At 42.7% G+C, this 26,685-nt stretch overlaps 1 protein-coding gene across 5 annotated transcripts in view; it reads right to left on the reverse strand.

The window, feature by feature from the left end:
• Positions 1-16,083: 16,083 nt before the first annotated feature.
• Positions 16,084-26,685, reverse strand: part of NEPRO (nucleolus and neural progenitor protein) — a 280,012-nt gene continuing 269,410 nt past the window's right edge. For 4 of the 5 annotated variants that reach the window (XM_033949209.1, XM_033949208.1, XM_033949210.1 and 1 more), the window contains exon 9: positions 16,084-16,735. In XM_033949209.1, the coding sequence (XP_033805100.1) occupies positions 16,309-16,735 (427 nt within the window). In that variant the 3' untranslated portion in view covers positions 16,084-16,308. The remainder of the gene's footprint in view (positions 16,736-26,685) is intronic. The other variant, XM_033949212.1, reaches the window with a different exon arrangement.

A 26,685-nucleotide genomic window follows, 5' to 3' on the forward strand; every position in this document is an offset into this window, starting at 1 on the left:
CTGCAGAGAAAGTAAGTCAGAGGTAACGTGACAATTTATTTTTTTCATCAAAAGGGGACATCTATTAATTGTGTATCCTCTTTTTCATTTCTTTCTTTCTGCACTCAGGCCCAACAATTGTCCCTTTCTTTTCCCTTCCTCCTTCCTTCCCATGTCCTTAGTGCCCCCAGTGCCTCCTTCCCGTGTCCTTGATGCCCCCAGTGCCTCCTTCCTGTGTCCATGGTGCCCCCCAGTGCCTTCTTCCCGTGTCCATAGTGCCCCCAGTGCCTCCATCCTGTGTCCATAGTGCCCCCAGTGCCTCCATAGTGTGTCCATAGTGCCCTCAGTGCCTCCGTCCCGTGTCCATGGTGCCCCCAGTGCCTCCTTCCTGTGTCCTTAGTGCCCCCAGTGCCTCCTTCCCATGTCCATGGTTCCCCATGCCTGCTTCCCGTGTCAGTGCCCCAGTGCCTCCTTCCTGTATCCATGGTCCTTCCCGTGTCCTTAGTGTCCCCAGTGCCTCCTTATGTCCCCTCCCACTGCCTTCCAGATTTTGTCCACCCCCAAAGCCAGCCTGCCTGTATGCCTACCTATCTCCCTCCCTCCCTGCTGCACTAAAGCCAGCCAGCTTGCCTGCCTACATCCTGCCCTCCCTGCCGTGGAAAAAAAAGTGCCTCTCCCCTTCCTTTCCCTTGGTCTGCACCTGCAATCTTACCTCCCCCCGGCCAACAAGAAGTCTTTCCGACATCAATTCTGACGTCAGAGAGGACGTCCCGGGCCAGCCAATGACTGCCTGGCTGGCCCGGAATGACCTCTCCGACGTCAGAATTGACGTCGGAAAGACTTCTTGTCAGCTGGGGGAGGTAAGACTACAGCAGCGCAGGCTGGGGGAAAGGAAGGGCAGGAGGACCCAGACCTGGCCGGCTGTGCACCCCCCCCCCACCAAGCCATGCACCCGGGGCGGACCAGCCCCTCCCGCGATACGCCACTGTTAAAAAGTGAAATGGTGTTATGACCATGTTCGTCCACTTTCCAAGGTAGTATAAAGACATAAAACAAAGGAAATAAGATGATACCTTTTTTATTGGACTAACTCAATGCATTCCATGATGAGCTTTCGAAGCTTCTTCTTCAGATCTGAAATAAGCAAATGTATATACAGTATAAGGAAAACATGAAAGCATTTCAGAGATAGGAAGAGGTAGGGTTGGGTAGGAGACAGAAAGGTGGCAGAGCAGTTTTAAATGTCTTTATACTGGGAAAGAAAGCCAAGATCTCTGTTAAGTCCTGTCTGGTAGATGTCAAACATTTTTTAAAAAATTATGTGACACCACATGAAAACAAAACAGCAGAATCCCACTCGCTTTCCCTATCTCATCCACTCCCTCCCTACTTAGCCAAAGGGCATGAAGGCAGCTGTAACAATCAACACAGGATCTTGTGTCAGTTTGTACTCCCAGACCCAAGTACTTTACTTGACTTTCTAATCTAACAGGGCAAAGGGGCAGGGCCTGTGACCATCCACTGACATACTGCTGAAGGTCATAGTGGAGGTTCAGACTCAAAGGGACAGCGAACATCCTGTTATCTGTGACGCCATTTGCTCTTGCAGTCTGGGAACTACTGTGCTATAGTCCTGAAAGAAATCAAATCATACTGGTACCTTTCTTTATAGAAAAAAATAATCTAAGAATGTATTGCCTCAAATATTATTTCTTCACTATTTGGCAAAACAAATGATTGCTCTAAATATTAAGAGAAATAACTTGTATTGTTAATTAGCCATACTGTTTAGTAAAAAAAAAATTATTAATTAGAACATGAAGACCTATAGTACTGCATTCATTTTATTTTGTACAGTATATAGGAACTTCATTTACTAAAGTAAATAAAAAATGTGTGTCAATGTACATTTGTAACCCAGATTGGTACAGGCCATTTAGAAGGGAATTCATCAAGTGGCACTTATGATTAGCACGTGCTAAACTCTATGACACCCATAGGAATATAATGGATGTTTTAGCATTTAGTGCATGCTAAATCTGTTAGCGCCCTTTGATGAATTCCCCCCTAAATGTAATGTTCAACAAAGGGCTAGATGCACTAAAGATAGGCGACTTGGGGCAGGATTCACTAAACCTCAAAACCGTGTGCGATCAATTCCATTTGCATGCTGGCCGACGAATTCAGTAAAGGCCTGCATGCAAATGGAGACGATAGTTAACACGCCCCCTACCCACGGCCAGAGCAATCCCTGCTCATGCGCACACCCTGACAGTATTGACAGGAGAAGCAGCCTCCTGTCACTGCTGTCTTCGGAAAGGGGGCATGCAAAATATCTGTGCCATGGAAAAAATGAATAAAAAAAACAGGCAGGCCTGTCAAAAAGCCTGCAGACCTGACGGTAACTCAATTACCGACAGGTCTGCAGTAGTTGGGTTTGTCAGTAGTAAAACCCGACTCAAAATAACCAAGCAATTGTTAGTGAATCAATCGCTTGGCTATTTTCATGGGGTTTTACTAATTTGCATGGGCCTTAGTGAATAGTGCAGGAGGAACTTTGGTCGTAAAGGGCTCGCAAACTGATCGGTTTGCTTAGTGAATCTAGCAGTTGATCGCTGTTGGCAGATTCTCCAGCAGCAGGTGCAAATCATTTGCATACAAACGTGACCGATCAATTGCTCAGTGAGCGATTAACACATATGCAGAGCTCTAAAAGCAATGACAGGGGAAGCAGTCTCCTGTCACTGCTGTTAGGGCACCACATCCCCACCCCTATGGCAGCGAAAATGGCAGGAGGGATGCCTACTCCCTTCTGCCACAGCAGCAATGCAGCAGGAAGGATGCCCAATCCCTCCTACCACCAGCGGTCCCCCCCAATCCCATCCTGAACCTTCCCATGAACCTGACATACCTTTTTAAAACATTTGAAGTAGGAAACCTGCACATAGACTCCTGCTTCAGGCTGATTGTTTCCATTGCCTAAGGCCCCTCTCAGGGTTACATATAATCATAAACTCACAATAAACCCTGAAATAACCATGTCAGTACCAATCAGGACTGACATGTTTGTTTATAACATCAAGGATAAGACGGTTGCATATAATCATAAAATCACAACCCTAAAATAACCAAGTTAAACTCCAGGGGGACCTTGTGTTAGTCTGTTTAATCATAAGTGGAGCTTGACTAACCGGTATGGAAATGGACTGATCCGGGTGCTCAGCGGTCATAAGCGGAGTTTGGATAATCGGGACTGGTAATAGACTAGTTTGAGAACTCTGTGGGTTGGCCATTATCTTTTTTTTTAATTCTTTATTTAATTATTTGTTACAATACATTAATAACAAATATTCATGAATGACCACAGCAAACTCAATAAAGAGAACATACAAACATAGGCAATTATCAACCATGTCTTAGTCCACATTATCATGGTCGCCAGTACCTTTTTAAAAAGGAAGAAAGAAAAAAGATCAAATCCATCAATCTACCATCTAAGGACAGGCAAAATGGCATTTATATTTTATACACAACATTCTCCAAAAATAAAAATCAGTAATAGAAACTAAACTTTCAACAAACTTTAATAAAGTCTTCTAACTGGACTGGATCATAAAACAGCATCTTCAGAGACATATTTATTACGCATCGCCAAAAACTAGAAATAGCTGATACTAGTTGAGACCAAAATATGTCTAGCTGAGGACATGACCAAACATATTCCCAAGGATTTTATTTATTTTAAAAATTTCTATTCTGCATATCCTGTAATTCTATGTGGGAGTATAATGAAACATCCAAATAACAAATTACAGCCTTCTCATGCAATAAAACAATAAAACAACATAATACAATAGACATATAACAATGCTTACGCTTTACATTAAAACCATCAGAAGTTGTTGCGAGACCTGCTTAATACACCTTTTTAGGAGAAAAATAAAGGCATAAAGCAAACTTATAAGGAGTTTCCCAATGTAAAACATTTGGTGAACGTAACTGTATCCTATATAATAAAACGCTAGCTGCGCATGCGCACTCATACCTGCGTGATCTGTGATCCCGTAGGTCCGTGGCTAACGCTCCCTCTCTCGCAGACCGCAAGGTGATGTGCGGTCTTGCCGGCTCTGGCTCCCTTATTTTAAAGATCACAGCAGCGGCGGTGGCTCCTCTTCCGGTTCCCTTACACTTTACTGCCAAAGTTTTTTTTTAAGTTCACAGTGGTGGCGGTGGCTCCTCCGCAAGGTGATGTGCGGTCTTGCCGGCTCTGGCTCCCATAACTGCATACTCTGCAAACCACATTCGGTGCCATAATTTTGGAGGGGGACTTCAGCCCTTGGCCCCTCCTCCCCCTTCTTTCTTCTTCAGAGCAGGAGCATTTCAGTTTATTAAGCAGAGTTGAGCTGTGTTGCTTTAAGATCAACCCATGCAGGCGGGGAGCGAGAGATAAGCCTCCACCACCACTTGGAACTTGAAAAGAACTCCACATTCGGTGCCACAATTTTGGGGTTCATAGTCAAAAGCGCGTGAGGACAAAAGCGTGCCCGCGCTCAGTTGTCGGCATGCCTTTGTCCTCGCACGCTTTTGACTATGAACCCCAAAATTGTGGCACCGAATGTGGCTTGCACAGTATGATTTTGTGGAGTTCTTTTCAAGTTCCAAGCGGCGGTGGAAGCTTATCTCTCGCTCCCCGCGCGCTTTTGACACATCACCCAATTTTGGAGGGGGACTTCAGCCCTTGAACCCCCCCCTCCCCCATGGCTATGCCACTGCCTTGAAGGGAAATTCCTACTCAGATAACCTGCTCCTTTGCATAAAGAGTGCATGCATGACAAAACACAGGATTCTTCTTCAGAGCAGCAGCATTTCAGTTTACCAAGCAGAGTCGAGCTGTGTTGCCATCACATTGCAAGCAAGTTTCTTAGAACACCTTCGACAGTCAGCATAACAATTTTGAACGTATGCATGTTCGAAGCATGAACTTACGCTTTCAAATGAGTGTTGAGTAGCGGTTGACCCTACACTTTTCATTCTGAGCCGATTTAAGAGTTTATACGATTTAATCTGTGCCAGTTTACTACAAACTACTTACTTTGTGCCGTTTTGAAGTTACTCTGTGCAACTTCCGTGCTTATTTAAAAAAAAAAGGTAGGTGAAAGAAGGGGAATATTCCAAAAGCCCCCTGACACATCTCCAAACACACACCGAAGGACAGGGGGCCAGAGAGAGACATTGAAAAAACCCCAAAACCTGACATACTGACATAAATATGTTACACAAACACTCAAAAACAGATAGATGGCATTCAAATACACACACAGGACAGGAGGCTACTGAGACAGCAAACACAGGTAGATGGTATTTAAATACACATACAGAAGGACAGGAAATAGAGAGACAGATTGAAAGCAAAACCAAAAAACAGTGGACAAGGTGAAAGAGACACATATAAAAATAAAAAATATACATACAGCGGCCAAGGAGAAAGACCAAAATAAATAAATACAGACAGCGGTCAAAGATATAGAGAGAATATGGCAGTTAAAAACATACACAGAAGGACAAGGGATTAGAGAGACAGATTGAAATTAAAAAACAAAACAACAGTCAATGAGAGAGAGACACAGGAAAAAAAAAAAATTAAAAATGGACAAGAAAAAAAAACCACACATACAGCGGCCAAGGAGACAGACAGTCAAAAAAAAAAAAAAAAAATACAGACATACAACAGCTCTATATGCCCCAGTGGAAAAGAGATCTGCTGGAAAAATGGGAAGTCAAAAAATTTCTTAAGCCCACTACATGCAACAACAAATAGGAAAAATAGAACAACTTATAATAAATTAAAATACAATGGATATTAAAGTTCTCATGGTAAGTTTTCAATAAATTGTTTTAACTCTTAAGTCTGTACATATATTCTAGCACCCTAGTAGACAGTATAAATGAATAGAGTTGGGGCATCTGTACATATATTCTAGCACCCTAGTAGACAGTATAAATGAATGGGGCATCTGTACATATATTCTAGCACCCTAGTAGACAGTATAAATGAATAGAGTTGGGGCATCAATTCCCATAGGTCCATTGCACTGAAAGCTGCTGAAGTGTCAAATTGCAGATGTTAGTAACTAGCTAAATTCATAGACCAAACAGATGGATTCCACAAATCGAAACATGGCTTCAGGCACAGCACTGAATCCTAGTAGTTTGGCAGACCATGAAATCCCCACTACTGGCCTGAATTTTTCTACTTTAGTCAGGTCGAGATTTGTTGTGGGTGTCAACACTAGAGCTAATATTGTTTGAGGATAGAGTCCATTTTCTAAGCATGTGTTTACTAGGTCTGTGAACCATAGCATATGATTGGGGGAGGGGAGCATGACTTAGCAGGTTAGCTGGGCATAAATCTAAGTAACAATGCTTTTTGGATATTCTCTTTAGCCAGCTTAAGATCTCTTGGGTGTTGACTGAGGTGAATTTTGACTACTATATCTGTCAGCTAGAATCCCTTTGTTTTCATCAGCTGGAGATGATAAAAAGAATGTGGCCACATCGGGAGGGGAGGCAAATAGAAAGCAGCATTGATGTTCATCAGGAAGGGAAAGTAGCATCGGCAATCATCAAGGAAGGGTAGAAAGCAGTATTGGCAGGGGGCACATAGAAAGTAACAGCAGTCACTGGGGGACATATAAAAAGCAGCACTGGCGGTGGCAGGGTAGAGTGCAGGAGAGCATTCAACGAGGAAGGTTTGTGGGAGTGTAAGAAAGCAGCACCTGTGCTTGAAAAAGGAGTATAGAAACACCACTCGAACATAAACAGAGACCCCCATTTTTGGGCCTTTTTTTGGACCAAAAATCTCGGTTTATATTCGAGTATATAAACACTTTAATTTTATAACTCTGCGCCTCTATACAGTATAGGTGCATATTTGATAAAGAAACCATTTTGTGGATTGCAAACTGGCTAAACAGGAAAGAGAACTAAATGGTCAGCTGTCTGCATGGAAAAGGGTCACAATATGTACTCCAAGCGGAGATAGATGAAGGAGTCGATTTCTGGGATCACTGGACAACAACCAGCACATCCATTTTAGATAAAATTGCCCCTAAATGTAATAGCAAAAGTAGTGCAAACAAATATAACAAATGGTTTGACACCGAACTTCTAAAAACGAAACAACTAGCTAGACGACTGGAAAGAATTTGGAAAAAAAACAGAATTGGCAGACCGCAACAAATGGAGAGCTAACATAAAAATCTACAAACTGATAAAAGGCAAATGTAAAGCATTCTACTCCACTAAAATCAACTTATCTTGCAACGTTTCTCAAGGAATCAATACAAAAGAGCTGTTTAACTTGATCACGAATTTATTCGACACCACTCACTACACTTCACCCGTACACATTAAGTTACCCTCCGCGAATGATTTAGCACTACATTTCGATTTAAAAATTAAAAACCTAAGAAACAACTGTTCAACAAATGACCCTAGCGATCATCAAATAACTCACATACAAGGAAATGAAATACCAGCAGATATGATCTGGAGTTCCTTTCAAGACTTAGAATGGAATAACTATATCAAACTATATAACAAATATTCTAAATTACATTGCGTTCTGGACTCATATCCCCCGGAAATTATGAAAGCGGCACCATTAGAATTTAAACTATTGTTGCTGCACTACTTAGCCCATAACCTAAAAAATGGGAAGTTCCTCACTAATAATGGTCAATAACCCCAATCCTAAAAATAGTAAAGAATCATCAGCTCTAGTAACCAACTATAGACCAGTAGCATCCATTCCATTTATTGTAAAAATCATGGAAGGATTGGTACACAACCAGTTGATGGAATATCTTAATCAGTTCTCTCTTCTACATGAAACCCAATCTGGTTTTAGACCTTTATTCAGTACGGAGACAGTAATTGCGGCTATCTTAGATAATATGCGTCTATTGTTTAGCAAGGGCCTCAATGCTCTGATCATGCAATTCGATATGAGCTCTGCCTTTGATCTAGTAGACCATGGGAAAATGCTACAATGCCTGGACGCTATCGATATCAGGGAAGAGGTGTTGAACTGGTTTCGTGGCTTCCTTATGTCCCGTACCTATCAGGTACGTTTCAATTATGATCTCTCCAATACCTGGAGCAATCCTTCTGGTGTGCCGCAAGGGTCACCGCTATCCCCATTGCTTTTCAATGTCTACATGTCCTCACTGGGTGTGCAATTAACCAAGCTAGGGATAAAATTATTCAGTTACGCAGATGACTTTACAATCATCATCCCATTTGCTAACTCTATCTCGGGAACTATTCCCAAGGCATCTGAAGCTATAAATTTGATGGAGCAATGGATGACTGACTTCAAGCTCAAACTTAATTCAGAAAAAATGAAATTTTTCTTTGCTTCACCACATCCGCTTGACAGCAAAACACCACTATGCATCAATAAACTTAGTTACCCTATTCAGTCTACCATGAAGGTGTAATCCTGGATCAATGCCTAACCATGAAAGACCAGGTGGACTCCTTAATCAGAAAGGGTTTTTTCACTCTCTGGAAACTTAGATCCATTAAATCATATTTTGATACATCAGCATTCAGAATCCTGGTACAATCCCTCGTACTAAGTTACTGTAACATCGCCTATTTAGCAATTTCCCAAAAGAATATGCGACGTTTACAATTGATGCAAAAAGCAGCAGTCAGACTAATCTTTGGGCTAAAGAAATTTGATCACATGACACCTTACTATCGACAGTTGCACTGGCTACTGATGGAAGCATGCGTAAAGTTCAAGTTTGCCTGCCTCTGCTTTAAAGTACTATACAGACTAGCCCCTAAATACATAACTGACCTTTTCTCCTTCTCAGCCAACAAACACAAGAGAAGCTCACATTCGAACTTCGGGTCCCCCAGTTAGAGGATGTAAACTGAAAAAACACCATGATCACCTTCTCTTACATCAGGCAGCATTATGGGGTAAAGATCTAGAACAATTGCTTTCGTCCACTACTTATGAGAAATTCAGGAAGCGCCTAAAAACACATCTGTTCCTGAAGTATCTAGACAGCTGACCTGTACATCTCCTCCTCCTCAATAACGGTTCTCTTGACCTACTAACCATCTTTCACCTCTTTTAAGTTCAATCAATTTGTATCCTTCTTTGAATCTTTTTTAAACTGCATAGAACTTCACAGTACTGCAGCATATAAACTGTTATTATTATTATTAGTAGTAGTAGTAGTAGAATGCCCCAAGGGACCAGAACTGTTTAATATTCATAAACAATCCCGAGAATTCACAGGAGCCAGTCAAAGCCGCTGAGCGCCGAGGAGTGTCTGACGGGAGGAAAGGAAGGGTGATGGGTGCAGTCTGACAGGGGAGGGAAGGAAGGGGGCTAGGTGCAGAGTCTGACAGGGTAGGGTGGGAAGGGGGCTGGGTAAAGCACCTGACAGAGTGGGGCTGGGTGCATTCTGACGGGGAGGGAAGGGGGCTAGGTGCAGTGCCTGAAGGGGGAGGGAGGGAAGGGAGCTAGGTGCAGAGCCTGGCAGGGAGAGACTGGGTTCAGGGAGTTGAGAAGACAGGGAGGGGTTTGGGAAAGACAGATACTGCACATACTGGGAGAGGGTTGGGAATGACAAATGCACAGGTGGGGGTTAGGAAAGGAGGAAAAGAGAGATGCTGCACACGTGTAGTGGGGAAGAGAAATAAATGCTGCCGGTGGGGGAGGCAAAAGGAACAGAGAATTGTTAGACATAGATGTGTGGCATTAGAGGGCAAGAGAGAAAGGAAGAAAGAGGGAGAATTGTTGGACATGATTGTGGTGGAGAGGAGGGAGGGAGAAATGTTACACTGGGAGGGAAGAGAGATGACCCAAAGAAGGGAGAGATATCAGACTACTGTAATGGGAAGGAGAGAGTGATGCTTGACCACCGAATGGGAGGGAAGAAGGGGAGAGACCGCAGAAAGGAGAGAGGTTAGACCTCGGGAAGAGGGAGGTAAGGAGAGAGAGATGCCAAACCAAGGAAGGAGAGATTCCAGGCTATGGGAAGGAGAGAAGATGCCAGACCATATGAGGGGGGAAGACAGAGATGTCTGACCATGGGAGAGGGATGAGATGGTGCATAGGGATGGAGGGGAAGGGGAGAGATAGTGCATAGCAATGGGTGCGACAGGGAAGAGATAAGAAATGTTCCTTATGGATAGATGGGAATAGGGGAGAAGAAAGAGGGAGGAGATGGTTCACATGGATAGATGGGAAGAGAAGGCATGGAAAAGTAGATTTTGAGAAGCAAAAAAATGGAAGAAAGTTGAATGTTAAAAGTTAATGCTAAAGATGGATGTATGGCAGAAAGTGAAGGGGAGAAAAACAGCAAATGGATATGGTGGCACTGGATACACAGTAAGAGAGCAGATAGAAGGAAGTGCAGCCAGACTGGAAAAGATGATTTGAAACCCCAAATCACCGGGCAACAAAGGTAGGGGAAATGATTTTATTTTCAATTTAGTGATTGAATTGTGTCAGTTTTGAGAAAGTACATCTGCTATCTATGTTTTGCACTGTTCAGGAAGAAATGCATTTGTTTCTATTTCTCTGGGGGTTGTACTGCATGCAGTCTTGCATCTTAGGGTTTTGTTTGTATATATTAGTACTTTAGTTTCTGGTCCTGTATTTGCATAGGGGTTATCTGTGTGACAAGTCCAGGTGTTCTAGTAGAAATGAATGTTGAGAAACATAGTGTGTGCTTTGTGTAGTTTAACTTTGTGGTTAACCATTATGTATTGTTAATAAGATTATATTGTGTGTATATATGAAAAATGAATGGAATAAATGGTATTACAATTAGTAATATTATGGGGGCAGGGTCTGGGGCAGAGCCTGATGTGCAGCTTGTGGGCCCCCCAAAACAAAAAAGTGTTCCATTGCCTATGGTTCAGACATTCCTTAGCTAACCAGTAGGCTGCAGGGAGAGGCAGGACATCAGGGAGAGCTTAGGAGACATCAACTTTTTGTCCTGCTTTCCCCTGCAGCCAGGGGTGGGCAACTCCGGTCCTCGAGGGAAGGAAGAGATGCCAGGGCATGGGGAGGGAAGGGAAGGTGACAGAGATGCCAGAACAGGGAGGGAGGGAAAGGAAAGAGAGGAGATACCAAAGTATAGAGGAGGAGGGAGAGATGGATGGAATGGAGAGAAGATGCCGGGGGGAGGTAAGGAGACTGAGATGCCAGACCATCAGAGAGGGAGGGAATGGGAGAGATCTCAGGGCATGGGGGAAGAGAAGCAGATGCCAGACCATAGGGTGAGTTGGGGTGGGACGGAGGAAAGGAAAGAAGGGAGAGATGCCAGAGCATGGGGAAGGGAGTAGAGACAGAAAGAGAAAAATGGAAGGGACACAGAAAAAGGGAGAGTGATGATAAAAGGTAGAAAAAAAATATTTTTTGTTGCTTTAGAATAAAATAGTATTGTAGCTGTACTGATAAACATTTATAGACAGAAAATGGAAATAAGGTAATCTTTTTATTGGACAAATTTTAATAAATTTTTTAAAACTAAATTTTGGAGACAAAGGGTGCAGTAGGGTGCAGCTCCTAAGGGGTGCTTCTCCAATCCCTTTTTATATTGGGAGGGGGAGGTATTACAAAAATGATCAGCCGTGGGTGTCACATACCCTAGGTACAACAAAGAAAAATGGGGAGACCCAATAATCCAGTGAAAACAATACACTAATGAAAACAAAAACAAAAAACTGTGGATACAGATATTCTGGAGATAATTTATTATACACTAATTTATAAAAACATGAAAATTCTTTTTTTCCAAATTCTTTATTCATTTTCAAATTTACAATAAGTGTAACAATATATTCAAACAAATTAACAATAATTATATCACTTAATAATCATCAATGGTACAAATGATATGTTCTTAACTCCCACCCTTCCTCCCCCTTTCTTATCATATAATCAATACCTTATACAATATGTAATATAAATTTACCCTTCCCTCCCCCTCACAATCGAACTTGTAAATTTAAGGGGGGGGAAAAAAAGTAAATAAATAAAATGCCATCTAATAGGTACAATACTTTGTAAATGGCTCCCACACATCCTGAAATTTCCTGAAAGAACCACTCTGTATTGCTATAAATCTCTCCATTTTATAAACCTGACAAAAGGAATTCCACCAGAAATTATAATTTAATCTACTCCAATTTTTCCAATTATACGTAATTTGTTGAATAGCAACACCAGTCATTATAAGTAAAAAAAAACAAACCCAAAACCATGAGAATTCAATTAAAAAAGTACAATGATTTAAAAAAAGTGATAAAAATCCAACTGGACCCTACACGGTACGTGTTTCAGCGAACACACCTTCCTCAGGGGTCCTAAAAGGAAGAGGTAATGATGAATAATGATAAAGAGAAAGATAAAAAGATAGAAAGATAAGAAGTGACTGTGATGCCAATCTGGAGCATGCATACTAGTGTCTATACTCGACTGCAAGATAAAACAAGTGAGCCAAGTGTGATCATGCTATATAGAGAGGCTTGAAACATCGACAAGAGACATAAGAGGAAAAAATGTGCCAAAAAAGGCCGAGAAGAAAAAGTGCCATGGTGTGTATTAGAGCAGTGGTTCCCAACCCTGTCCTGGAGAACCACCAGGCCAATCGGATTTCAGGACAGCCCTAATGAATATGCATGAAGCAGATTTGCATGCCTGTCACTTCCATTATATGCAAATCTCTCTCATGCATATTCATTAGGGCTAGCCTGTAAACCCAGGACAGGGACAGGGTTGGGAACCACTGTATTAGAGTATAAGATTAAGCACAGAAATCTATAAAATGCCTAAGAGAAGCCATAAGAATGAAAAATTAATAGGATAAAGAAACCACAGTGCGTGTCTGATTTTGAAAACATGAAGAGGTATGTGACACAATGTAATAATGAGAAGACATTATACATACTAATGGTTTGCAAACTCGCATATAAAAAATTGGACTGAAAACAATCTATTGTCTTTAAACTATATAAAAAAGACATCGTATTCAAACATGAAGAAACCATAACACATAAATATATAGAATGCAGTTAAAATCCTATTTAGTAAAAAACTAAGCACGCATGCGCATTTAGGGTTTCATATTCCTTGCCGCCGTGGTGTGTGATCCATGGCCGTGTTCCAACCCGGCGGCAGGGAACATTCTGGCCACTCCCCTCCTCCCGCCCTCACTCACCATGGAAGCCAGGCAAGCTCTCTCCCTACCCGGTCCTCGGCAGTGAACACACCTTCCGCTCTCACTCGCCGCTGCCACTGATGCTAATCCTCCTCTAAAGAGCAGTCTGCGATGATGGCCGGCTTTAGCGAACCTCGCAGACCGCTCTCCAACCTCGGTAGCACGTTCCCTCTGACGCACGGGATCGCGTCAGAGGGAACGTGCTACAGAGTTGGAGCGGCCTGCGAGGTTCGCTAAAGCCGGCCACCAAGATCACAGGCTGCTTTGAAGAGGAGCAGGCCAGAAGACGCCGGGATGGAGGGAAGGTAAGAAGCAGATCAATACCGGGGGCCAGGGAAAGGGGGCTGCTTTGGAGGGGAGGTGTGCTGGGGACAGACAGTTTTGCTCTGGGGGAGAAGACAGAAGGGGCCATGGAGAGATAGGGAGAGGTAAAGGGGGCTGCTTTGGGGGGAGGTGTGCTGGGGACAGACAGCTTTGCTCTTGGGGGGGGGGGGAAGACAGAAGAGGGCCATTGAGAGACAGTTAAGGAGAGGGAAAAGGGGGCTGCTTGGGGGGGAAGTGTGTGCTGGGGGCAGACATCTTTGCTCGGGGGGGGGGGAGACAGGACACACAGCGGCCAAGGAGAGAGAGATAAAGAAACACAGACACATCTATTCTAGCACCCGTTAATGTAACGGGCTTAAAGACTATTAACAGAATAAAATGACTTATTTCTAAGACAGCAGGACAATCATAGCTATCAAATTACTAGACAAATCATACCCTAGGTACGCCACTGTCCGATCCCCTACTTGTAGGGATCTTTCAGATCTGTGGAGCAATTTGAATCTGATTAAAAAGCTTTTGTGGCTTGGAATTTTGTTTTGCATCTTCTGTATGTTCAGATGCTACTTTGTGAAGACTGTCCCAACTGAAGTTAGTTGGGCTGAGAACATTTCAGCACCCGCTCATACACTGGGCTGTTTTTTCAAGGTAATTGGGCGGGATTATAAAAAAAAGTATCTGGCAACACTGGGCTACAGAGAAAAGACAGGAATAGTAGCTGCAGAGACACAACCTTGCTTCCTGCTTTCCCCTGCAACTCTACATTGGGAAGATTTCAGCTCTGTCTGAGCAGTGCTGCAAAAAATATTGAGGTTGCTTGGGCATCCACAGAGCTGGCACCTATGTATATACCTCCTCAAGAAACAGGGCAAATTGTTGAAGTTGTATGAGTGGTGGAACACTGGATGGAGGAATATAAGTTAAAGCTGAACCCTGCTTCAACAAAGTTCTTTTTTTGCTAATCCCTCAAATCTTAAGGAAGATTGTATTGTTGAGGGGCCTTGAGCATGTGAAGATGTTCCTTCTAACTGATATCTACCCATCAAGATTTTGGGGGTGACGCTAGATAAGAAATTAACAATGCAAGCACAGATATTGTCTGGAAGGGATTTGCTGCCTTCTGGATATTGCGATCCACCCATTCTTATATTGATGCCCTTTCATTTCAAATTCTCTCTCAATCTCTAATACATTCTTGATTATTGTAATATTGCATATCTTTTTAGCCCTTAGGAACACTTTACTCAGCACCATACAATTCAGAATTTGGCTGCTCGCTTTATTTTTGGTTTGAGGTAAACAGACTATATGTCATCTTATTACAGGCAGCTTCATTGCTTCCTCATGAAGCCCGTTCATTGTTTAAATTTGGCTGCGTTGTGTATAAGGTGTTACATGGCATGCTATCAAATTATATGCATTTTAGAAAAAAATCTGAAAATGTATTTATATTGTAAGTTCATGTAGGAGTACTGATTACTATGTTTCTATTCTTTTGTATTTGTGCTGAAAGATGTTTAGTATATTAGAACTGTTAACTGCATCAAACAATGTGTATTGTAGTATACAGTATGTTTATTATGCTTGATTTTGAATTTCTCTAAACTGTGAATGTGTGTCTGCAATCACAAGCTTCTTCAAAGCAAAAATGCTATAAAATATATAGAGTTGAAAAAAGGCCTTAGCTCTATTGTTCTTTTGCAAATCAGTGTACACAGAATTAACCTCTTACCTCTAAGTGCTAAGTTTATATATCCAACTCAGATGTGCAGAAAATTAAGTCCCTTTATATGAGTATATTCAGTTACTTAATATCAGAAAAGCATCAAATAGTCAACACAACACAGCTTATTTATTCCTTGGAACTCAGCAATGTTACCCAATGGCTTTCAATCTTCATTTCCGCTAGAAGGTTCTACATCAAATCTTCACTGGATAAGTTCTGGATAAAGTTATCTTGCTTTATTGCATCTCTAGATCATTGATAAATACTAGTATGTTAAAAAGCTGCAGTCCCACCACAGACTTAGTTGCAGTAAAAGTGACCCTTAGGGTCATTCAGTGAGAAATAGCCGAGTTCCACACCTTGTTTTAATGTTACCACCTTATTGCCAGTTTGAATGAAGACTTTATATCCCAATAGGATTCCTTAAATATTTTGAAAGTGTTGCTCTCTGTTCCAGTATGTTGATTTGATGAGTTTGCTCTGCTTGTATTCATACAACTACTTAAGGACTACATGTGGGTTCCACAGCCCAAAGTGTTACATGGCCTGCTACATGGTATTATTGAGTGTCACCTGGTGTTGCAATGGCTGAAAATGTAGGCCCAGATCAAATTCTCTCAATACGTTCCAACATTTTGGACAAGTCTGTGGCCACAGAATCAAGAGTCTACCTCTAACCACTAGGGCAAGTGATAATAGGGTTGCTACACACAGATTGCTTAAGTGGAAAGTAGTTGGTAGGCCCAATCAAATGGACAAAAAGAGGATCAAACATCTCATCACAAAACTTGGGAAAAATATTTTAAAATAGCAATTTTAATATTTAAACAATGCAAGCTCTACTTTTACAAAAATCATTTTAGTACACTACTACTTTTAAAAGTTGTCACACAATAAAAGTAATCTTCTTTCTTCATTTGAAGAGCCCTGATAGCTTTCGTAAGATTCTATTGCTTTAGAGAATGAAATATCATGAAATATGCTTTAAAAAAACAATTAAATCCTATCATAAATCTGTCTTTATTAAACATCCATTGAGGCAAAGATATAATCAATCTCATCTCTATTCGCATCTGGTTTAGTTCTAATATTTCCTTTGGATATCACCATTTCATTAACTTTCACCAAACTTTTTATCTCTGCAAGAGGCTTTGCTGTGACACAAGTATTATGACTTTTATGTGAAGGTTCCAAGACCTTGGAACAGCTCTGCAAATGAGTACCATCAGTGCTTTCTGAAATGCCTGCACAGATGTGCTGAAAGCAGTAAGTCTTGATGAGTGGAAAAATTCTGGCTCTGGACTTTTCCTGCAGTTGGATCTTTCTTTTCTGGGGCACCTTTAAAAATCTCTGGATCCTGAAGTTATATGTTTTCTGACAAACCCTTCGTAATCGGTGTAGCAGAAACCTCCTTAAGGATGCTTTAACTGCTCTCAGCTTCCGTTCCAAGCTTTAAAAATAGAAACAGGAAATCTGAAACAATTATGTAATATCAAACTTTGAATAATACCAAGAGAGAGAATAAGAATTCAAGAAATACAGTATTTAAAAAGTCTAAATAGGATAACTGGTGCTGCTCATCAATATTTTTCTAAGGAATTTTACTGGATGATAAATCCAACTTTGGTCACATCTATCTGCAGTTCTTTATTCTTTCCAACAGAATTTTGAAAGAAATTATATCTATCTATCTATATCTACTATAATAAAACGCTAAGCTTGCATGCGCACTCCTATCTGCGTGATCCGTAGGTCCCTGGCCGGCAGGAGTGTGCATGCGTGCTTAGGGTTCTATTAGCTTGGGAGGAAATAAGAAAATGGCCCCACACTCACGGACCCCAGGTATAAACTGTGAGTCCCCCAAGACTGTTTTCTGCAGCAGTGCTGGGGCAATTACGGGGTTAAGTGCACACGTTTCAGCGCTGATTTGAAGGGAGGTGTGGGGAAGCATTTGCAGCTTCTGCCAGCAGCGCCGAAGCTCAGGCCTGTCAGCCTTACCTAAGCGCTTCCCAGCACCTGCCTGCACTCATACACAGTAGCAGCAGGGCCTTCGTCGAAGGGAGCACAAACATGGCAGAAATTGAGAGCAGCTTCTCGCCTCAGAGTCCAGGCTCCCGGTTGACAATGAAAACGCGGAGCAGGGAGACCACGATCACTGTAAGTGAAAACCAAGCGCGAGTTCGGGGCATTAGCCAGCAGGGTTGCCATGGAAACCCAGCCGGCAGAACAGAAATAATGCAGTCGCAAGGGTCAGTGAGAGGGGAGCAGGAGCGACATGCACAGCCACTTACAGCAGGGGCTTAGAGGGCAAGAGAGCTACAGTTGGAGAGACTGAGGAAGGAATGTTCAGAGAAAGAAGAACTGAGACTGAAGAAGGAATTAAAAAAAAAAAAAAGGAAGAGACACCTACAGGGAAACACAGAATCAGGCGCATAGAGAAAACAGGAGAGTGTAGAGGTTTGCAGGTATCAGGAACATATAGAGAAAGGAGACGCAGAGATCCCTGTAAGAAGACAAAAAGAGCAAAGAGACTGGGGATGAGAAAGAGAGCAAAGATGCTTGCAGGGAGAAAAAGTGAGGCAGTAATGTTATAGCGGAAGAGTGCAGAATGAGGAAGAAAGCAGAGACAGCACTGCACAGGGAAATGGAGGGGGAGAGAGACAGAAAGAAAACCAGACAGACATATATTCTAGCACCCGTTAATGTAACGGGCTTAACGACTAGTATATCTATATATATATACTAGTCTTTTAGCTCATTACATTAACGGATACTAGAATATGTCTGTCTGTCTGTCTTTCTTTCTCCCTGGCCCCCTTTGTGTGTCTGTCTTTCTGTCTCTTTCCCTGCCCCTGTGTCCTTCTTCCTTTCTTTCTCCCTCCCGCTGTCTGTCTTTCTTTGTATCTGTCACTCTCCCTGCCCCCTATGCATCATCAGCATTTATTCCCCCCCCCATGCATCAGCCACAGCACGTCTTTTCCCCTACCCCCTTTCCCTTCCCGCTTTCTGGCCTGCAATCTGGTCCCTTGGCGCCCCCCCCTTCCCTTCCCGCGGTTGCACAATTATGAAAAACTCACCTTCCGCTGTTGCTGGAGCGGAGCTAATTTGGCAAATGTTTAACTGGGCTTGCTACGTTTGTTTCTCTGTGGACATCCCAGATAGTTGGCTAATTGCCTTGGAGGAGCTCTTCCGGAGTCTGAACGGTGAAGAGAAGAGTGGGCAAAGCAGGAAAAACAGCACTACCTGTCTAAGTTTATTTTTAAGTTTAAAGGTGCCGCAGCGGCTCCTCTCACGATTGCCGCCTGCGTCGGAAGCCTTCCCTGATGCAGGTGTGGCTCGTGAGAGGAGCTGCTGCTACACCTTTAAACTTAAAAATAAACTTAGACTGGTAGTGCCGTTTTTCATGGATATCGTAAACTTTGGAGGTCTGCGACAGAGTGAAGCCGAGTTGCCATGGTGAGGGGCAGAGGCCGCAGGCAGGCAGGAAGGAGACTGATGGTTGAGGCTTGGGAAGGCGACGGCAGGACTCAGCGTTCGCTTCCTCCACCGCCTGTGGTGACGTAGTAAGCTCGCATGCACACTCTTGCTGGCCACAGCCCGACAGATCAGGGAAGCACGTGGTAAGAGTGCGCATGCGCGCTTAGCGTTTTATTATATATATAGATAGATATATATATCTCTCTAGGATCAATAAAATCTAACCGTCTGAGGGTACTTATCACAGTTTAAAGTAGTTTACCACACGATGTGCTCAAGTGTCCTGTGGTAAGTTCCAAATCAACATACACTAAAAAGTACTTAATTTTTGTTGGAGGGGATATGGCTAGGGGCAGAAAGTGCTACCTAATTAGCCCAGCTACATTACCGCATGCTAACTGGTTAGCATAGGATTACTATGAGTTCATAATGCCTACAAAATAATAAGTGCTCAAGCAGTACTTCTTTTTAATGCTCATGCACTAAAGGCAACACTAGTTCATGGCCATTAAAAGGAAAAATAGAAAAGAAAAGGGTGTGGGACCTGATGTACTGCCTTTCTATGGGTACAATCAAAGTAGTTTACATATTATATACAAATATTTATTTTATACCCAGGGCAATGGAGGATTAAGTGACTTGCCCAAAGTCACAAGGAGCTGCAATGAGAATTGAACCCAGTTCACCAGGGTCTCAGACTACTGCACTAACTACTAGGCAACTAACAAGGCTACTACCAGTTTAGTAAAAACAAATAAAAAAGTCCTAAAGATATGTGGTTTTCTGCAAAAACTGGTATGCTAAACATTCTTTACACATATGTTTTTGCCAAATTTCACATCAATAAATATGAAATTTATATACAGTTTACTAACATATTGCATTACATTTATTGAATTCTATTCTGCCTTAGTCTTTCACTTCTAGGTGAATTACATTAAGAGGTATCTGGACATTTCCAGGGAATTACATTTCAAAGCTTATCAGACATTGGATTAACATTGCAAGACTTATTTTCTAAATAACATTGTTTTGATTTCTTTCCAGAATATTTATTTATTTATTCAATGTTTCAGTCTGTCCTCCCAAAGAAGCTCAAAACAGGTTACAAATCAGGTAATCAAGCATTTTCCCTATCTATCATGGTGGGCTTGCAATCTATCTAATGCAGCTGGGGCAATGGAGGATTAAACGCCTTACCTAGGGTCACAAGGAGCAGCACAGGGTTTGAACCTACAACATGAGGGTGCTAAGGCTGCAGCTCTACTACACCACACTCTCCTCATGAGATTCGGCAAGAGTCGGAAGGCCTTGAGCATACGTAGATGGCAGGCTCTTTCAGCAACGCATGCATATAGTAAGCCAGCGCCAATCATCTTGGGTACGAAGGGACGAGAGCACCACTGGTGACCTTGGAGTGGTCCCGCACCGCTCCTTGAATGGCTGCCATCAGTTCTTGCAAGTCCCGCGAGAACTGATGGCAGCCATTCAAGGAGCGGTGTGGGACCAGGCAGGCGCCAGAAATGCATGCACTGCACTGTTGCTGCTGGAGGAGAGCAGAGGAACAGGTCAGGAGGCAGCCGTTCAGTGAGGCAGGAGCGTGGAAAGCGCGCTGGACCACCGGGATTAAAATAAAGATAAGGGGGGGTGTTTGTTATATTCACTCCATAAGACGCACCCTTATTTCCACCCACTTTTTTGGGGACAAAAGTGCGTCTTATGGAGTGAAAAATACGGTATGTACAGTAAAACCTTGGATTGCAAGTAAATTGGTAAGCAAGTGTTTTGCAAGACAAGCAAAAACATTTTATTAAATTTTAACTTGATAAGCAATGTCTTGCAATACAAGTACATATAGTATACACACATATCACATCATCACAATTGAGACAATGGTTCTCTCTCTGACACGGCAGGAGTGTAGTGACTGTTCTAAACGAGCGAGATTTTGCAATACAAGAACATACAGTATTTTGTATTAAAGGTTTTGGGTTGTGGATCAAATCGTTTGAGTTTCCATTATTTCCTATGGGGAAATTCGCTTTGATATATAAGTGCTTTGGATTGTGAGCATGCTTCTGGAACGAATTATGCTCGCAAACCAATGTACCACTGTGTATATATATTTTTTCTATAATCCGATAAGGCACCAAAGATTCTATCATCTTTAGTTTTGCTGCTTGGAATAACAGTAGGCCTTCTAACTTTTAAGCCTTTTTGGTTGTGGGGCAAGAAAAGGGATTCAGGGTTTTCCGAGGCCTTTTTGCTTCTTTCAGTGCAAGTCTATTGCTCAGATAAATTGGGGCATAGCAATAGAATCTGAATAAGATCTGGCTATTCACTGGGAGCCAGTGTGTTTTTAGGCAGGCTGGTGTTATGTGGTCATGGAAAAGATTAATCTTAGTACTGCATTTTGTATAGTTTGCAAGTGTTTTATCATTGATGCCAGTCAATGTAGGCACAAGATGGTGCAATAATCCAGCATTTCCAAGATTAGGTATTGTACTAGGAGACAAAATTATGGTTCTTCAAAAAAACTTGCTTATGTGTCTTAGTTTGCACTAGTGCTGCCGATTCACGATTCGAATCGGTTCATCAATTCACTTCAGGTGAATCGAATCGAATTGATTTAAAACCCCAAAAAATCGGCTTCCTGATTCATCTGACCCTCCCCCCTCGCTCCCTAAAGCAGGAGCGGCAGCGCTGCTCTTGCTGGCCGGCCGCTGCCGCACATGCTTTAGAGGGGAGGAAGGAGAGTCAGTCGGGAAGTGCTGCTGTGCTGGTCTCCGGCTTTCCCCCCTCCCTGGTGTCCAGTTTCCCCCCTGGTCTCCACGCACCATTTACCTCATAGCTGCAGTCTGCAGCGAAGATCGCGGTTACAGCATCTTTGTAAACTTGCTTTTGAGCTGTTTCCTCCGCCACGATCCTGCATCTGACGTCAGAGGAGGGGTGGGACCGCAGCAGAGGAAACAGCTCAAACTAAGTTTACAAAGATGCTGTAACCGCGATCTTTGCTGCAGACTGCAGCTGAGGTAAACAGTGCGGGGAGGCCTTCCCGGGGTGGGGGGGAGGTGCGCAGTCCTTGGGGGGGGGCGCAGTCCTTCGGGGAGGACAGGCCTTCAAGAGGGGAAACAGGCCTTCAAAGGGGGGACAGGCCAGGGAAGGTGGCATAGGCCTTTAGGGGGACAGGCAGGCCTTCAGGGGTGGGGTGCAAGCCTTCAGGGGGAGGTGCATACCTTCAGGGAGGGATAGACCTTCAGGGGAGGAGGCCCTGATGTATAAGTACACGGAGGGAGGGAGGGAAGGGGGGGTTCAAAGAGACATGCATTTGCCGGACTTTGGGAGGGGGAAGAAATAATGTCTCTAAAAATAGAGGAGAGGGAGAGAGATGATGGACAATGGGATTTAGGAGGGAAGGACCAGAAAGGGAGAGAAGTTGGATACAAGGGATGGTGTGGAGGGGGGATAGAGATTCTGGATAGGAGGGTAGTTGGGAAAAGAAAGGGAGAGATGGTGAACCCTGAGGTGGTGGGGAAGGAGGGAGAAATGCTGGATGAAAGGGTAATTAAGAAAAGGTGGATTTGTGGAGGGAGACGAAAAAAAGGAAAGATGCCAGACCTCCAGGGGAGGGAAGGGAAACGGAAGGGGAGGACAGAGATGGCAGATGGATGGTTAGAACGGAGAAAGAAGAAAGAAGGAGACCCTGGCAAGCAAGTTATCAGAAGACAATCAGAGCCTGGGACCAACAAGGTTTGAATAATGACCAGACAACAAAAGGTAGAAAAAATAATTTTATTTTCCATTTTCTGATTACAATATGCCAGATTTGAAACGTGTATCCTGCCAGAGCTGGTGTTAGACCACAAACGTGAGCTAGGATTTAAGAGAGAGAGGAAAAGTATTTTGTTTACACCACAGCACCAGTGTGGTTAGGAGAAGGCAAAGGGGGTGAAGAGGCTATAAAATAAATCCACCAGGATGTTTGAAAAAAACACCCAATTGGGCAGGAAAATGGAATCGAATCAAAAAACCAATTCAATAGGCTGAATCGAATCAAAATTTTTTTCCTGAATCGGGCAGTACTAGTTTGCACATTGTTATGAAGGATTTTCGGATGACATTGATCTGTGATTGAAGAGTGCTGCATCTATTATTTAATATATTTATTGATTTTCAAATCAAACAACCAAGAATAACTTGTACAGAAAGCAAAATTAGCAATTATACGTACAGCAAGAAAATAATACAATAACATTAGAATAGTTTATAGCTAGTATGCTCAAGTCCTCAAATTATAGGATCCAAGTTATTTCTTATAGTGAGAACAAAAAGAAAAGAATTGAACATAAAAATGGCTATAGGGCTGATTGCAGGAGTTAATCTATAATCTTAGAGCTTAAGATTTTTCTGCCTCCAAAACGGGATAATGCCAAGAAGGAAGTCAATTGATTAGGCTCAAAGAAAACATATTTAACTGTACGGTGATGCACTATATACTTAAAGGGTGTCGCAAGTAAAAAGTAGCACCTAAAGATACAACACCTGGCTTCAACATAAGAAATTCACGGCAACGCTTTTGGGTCTCCTGTGATAAATCAGGGAATATCTGTATTCTGAAATCCACAAATTCTTTCTGCCTATTTTTAAAGAATAATTTTAACAACCAAACTTTGTCAATAGAAAGAGCTACCAATATAATCAAAGTACTTGGTTCTGCTGCCTCTTTGTCAGATTTCTCCAGTAACTCCGATACATTCAATAGTCCTTAGTCCGAAGACCTTTTTGGAGTTTGATTCTTATTAGGTAGATAATAAACTCGTGATAAAGGGAGTATCGAATCTTCCGAGACCTCCAAAACATCAAGGAGATATCTCTTAAACATTTCCCTAGGTGTTATCAATGTTAACCTAGGGAAATTAATTAACCTTAAGTTATTGTATCTGGAGTTGTTTTCCATCTTTCTCCTAAGACTGATGTTATCTTTCATTAAAGTTTCCTGTAATTGTCTAGATGACTTGATTTCCTGTTCAAGCTTCTGAACAGAAGAATTAGAAGCAGTCATTTCATTTTTCAATTCTTTCAGTTCAGTAGTATATTGAAGCAATTTCCCATCAATTAGCTGGAGTTTTGGGCTTATGGTCTTCACTAGGCTGGCCATAAGATCCCATAGTGAATCCAGGGTTACCTCTGAAGGTTTCTCCAAGGAAATTAAAGAAATAATAGTGTCATAGTGCTCACCATTCTGTTGTGTTTCTTGTCGCTGTCCCTGTAGACTTACTCACCTCTCCAATGTTAAATTTCTCCCAGATTCTTCAATAGGGCTCATATTAATATGATCTCCTAACAGCAGGCTCTCCGATGGACTACTTGCCTCTGGGGAAGGTAAAGCCCTGACTTCCAGGGTTTCCATGCCCCTTGGAGACCTGCTAGTCTGAGGCTGCGGGGGTGGCGCCCTGACATCGGGACTCAATGTTGTTTCCAGTCACTGAGGAACTAACACAGTCTCGCTCGTTCCGTGGCTCCTCTGCGGGTTTCTTTCCGATGCTGAAAGTGCTCCTTGTATCCGTCTGAGGAGCTCTTCAATGTTGCCAGCTGTGGGGATACCGGTGTGCCGCGAAGCACCAGCAGCACTCCGACCCCTCCGTTTAGGCATCAGGTAAGAGGATAAGTAATTCAGGAACAAAAATTGAAGAGAAAATCCTCGGAACAGTTACTCAGTGCATCTAGCCTGATGCCATCTTGGATCCTTCAATAATCTATAGTGACCCCTAATACTTTTAGTGTGGGTTCTAGTGGGTAAGTTAGGAAGTTAATTTTTATGTTGGTTGCTGTAGGTTATTATTCTCTATTAACAGGAACCGTGTTTTTCCTGTGTTTCGTTTTAATCTGTGGTCCTTCATCTAAGATTCTATTGTTTTAAAATATCGTGATTTTTTAAAAAACCTCTGAGGAGTTAACTACTCCTCTTTAATCCCGTTCCTCCTGCCAATCTACCCAGCCTCACCTCTGACTCTCTCACCCCAGTCCCAACACTCTATTGTAATGCCAGATCAGCTTGCAACAAGACCTGGCACTCCTCTACAAACCATTCTTCGAAGTCCAGCTCTTCAAAAAGGGTAGCTACACTTCACTAGAATATATGTTAGCTTCAGTCAAGGACTAACTCTACCCCCCACCCATTAGGTATCTTGTTACTATACTGGCCACCAACCCCCTGGAATAATTCTTCCGAACTCGTTCTCAAGACCATAACATGCGCCTTGCTAAAATTTCAGAGACTACTGATCATTAGTGATATTAATCTCCACCTAGATGACAACACCAGCAAAGACGCTACCAAATTCAACAATTTCCTCACTTCTCTAGGTTTCCCCTCTCATGCGTCCTCCCCAACCCATGAAAAGGGACACACACTAGACACCATCAGCTTCCTTGACCTGACCGAACACAAAACTTCTGCCAAAGATGCTCATTGGAAACATGTCCCTTGGTCCGATCACATTTTAGGCTCTTTCTGCCTCCCCATTTTTATGTCCCACCTTGGATCTCCACCCCGTGCTACAAACCCTATTACCTTCCGCAAAAAAATCACGACTGAACTGTTCTGGACCCAATTTTTCAACCAACTTCCCTCTTGTCCCAAGCCTGTTGACTCAGAATCCAGCTGGTGCAACTAGGTAAACCTCTCCGAGATTACCCATTGTGCTCTTACCCCTTTATCTGCCAAATCTATCTCCTACTCCCGTAAGGCCCCTTGGTATCTTCCGTACCACAGAGAACTGAAGCAGAAATGTTGAGCACTAGAGCGTAAATGGAAAAAATCCAAATCCCCTTCAGACAGACAATCCTGGAGGGACAATATCAAGTTCTATAACTCAGTACTAAAAAAAGCAAGGAAGAATTTCTATGGTGATAAAATTTCCAGATCCAACAACCAGAGTAGTACACTATTTAACATCTGGCACATCTTAACTTCTAAAAACGATTCCACCATTCCCCCCTCCTCCCCATCAGATGACCTAGCAAAATTCTTCAACAAAAAGATAACTACCATAAGGAGCTCCTTCCCTACAGCAGTCTCTTACAACTCTCTGGGCCCCAACGACTCTAACCCTATCCCAGCAGACAGATCCTGGATTACTTTCGAACTCGTATCCAAACCCCAGATCTCTAAACTCTGACTCAAACTGAAATCCTGCAAATGTGCCTTGGATCCATTCCCTTCCTACCTGAACGAGAATATTCCCGCGCAGGCCATCTCATCCCTCACCAGACTTATAAACTGTGCTTTACTATCGGGCCTATTCTCTGCAGAAATGGGACATATTGCCTTGTCCCCATTATTGAAAAAAGCTGATCTTGACCATTCATCTCCTTCTAACTACCCACCCATAGCAAACTCTCCTGACTAAAATTCTAGAGGCCATCATTTCCTCCCAGCTTTCATCCTACCTAGAGAGATTCTCCATTCTCTTACCTTACCAATACGGCTTCAGACCCAACTTCAGCACCGAATCCCTTACTGGTCTCATTAATTTCAAAGGTGCAACAATTACACTTTCATAATAAGTTTGCTGTCCTACTACAATTCAATCTCTCTGCAGCTTTTGATGTCGTCCACCAAGACATTCTAATTTATCAACTTTCTCACAGTCTTAGAGTGGTTCTCGAACTTCTTACGTTCCCACTCCTACACTCTCAACACAAACGGCACCACTTCCGCTCCTTGGAAACCGACTTGTGGAGTCCCACAGGGATCACCCCTATCCCCTATTCTCTTCAACATCTACATGTCTTCCCTGAAACTCTTCCATCTATCTTCCCTTGAAGCAATCTATACATATGCTGACGACATCCTTGTCCTTCTCGAGACAGACTCAAACCTTACCAACCTCTCTGAGAACATAATAGCCTGCAGAACGA

The sequence above is a fragment of the Geotrypetes seraphini genome, chromosome 6 (genome assembly GCF_902459505.1).
Source record: "Geotrypetes seraphini chromosome 6, aGeoSer1.1, whole genome shotgun sequence".
Classification (NCBI taxonomy): domain Eukaryota; kingdom Metazoa; phylum Chordata; class Amphibia; order Gymnophiona; family Dermophiidae; genus Geotrypetes; species Geotrypetes seraphini.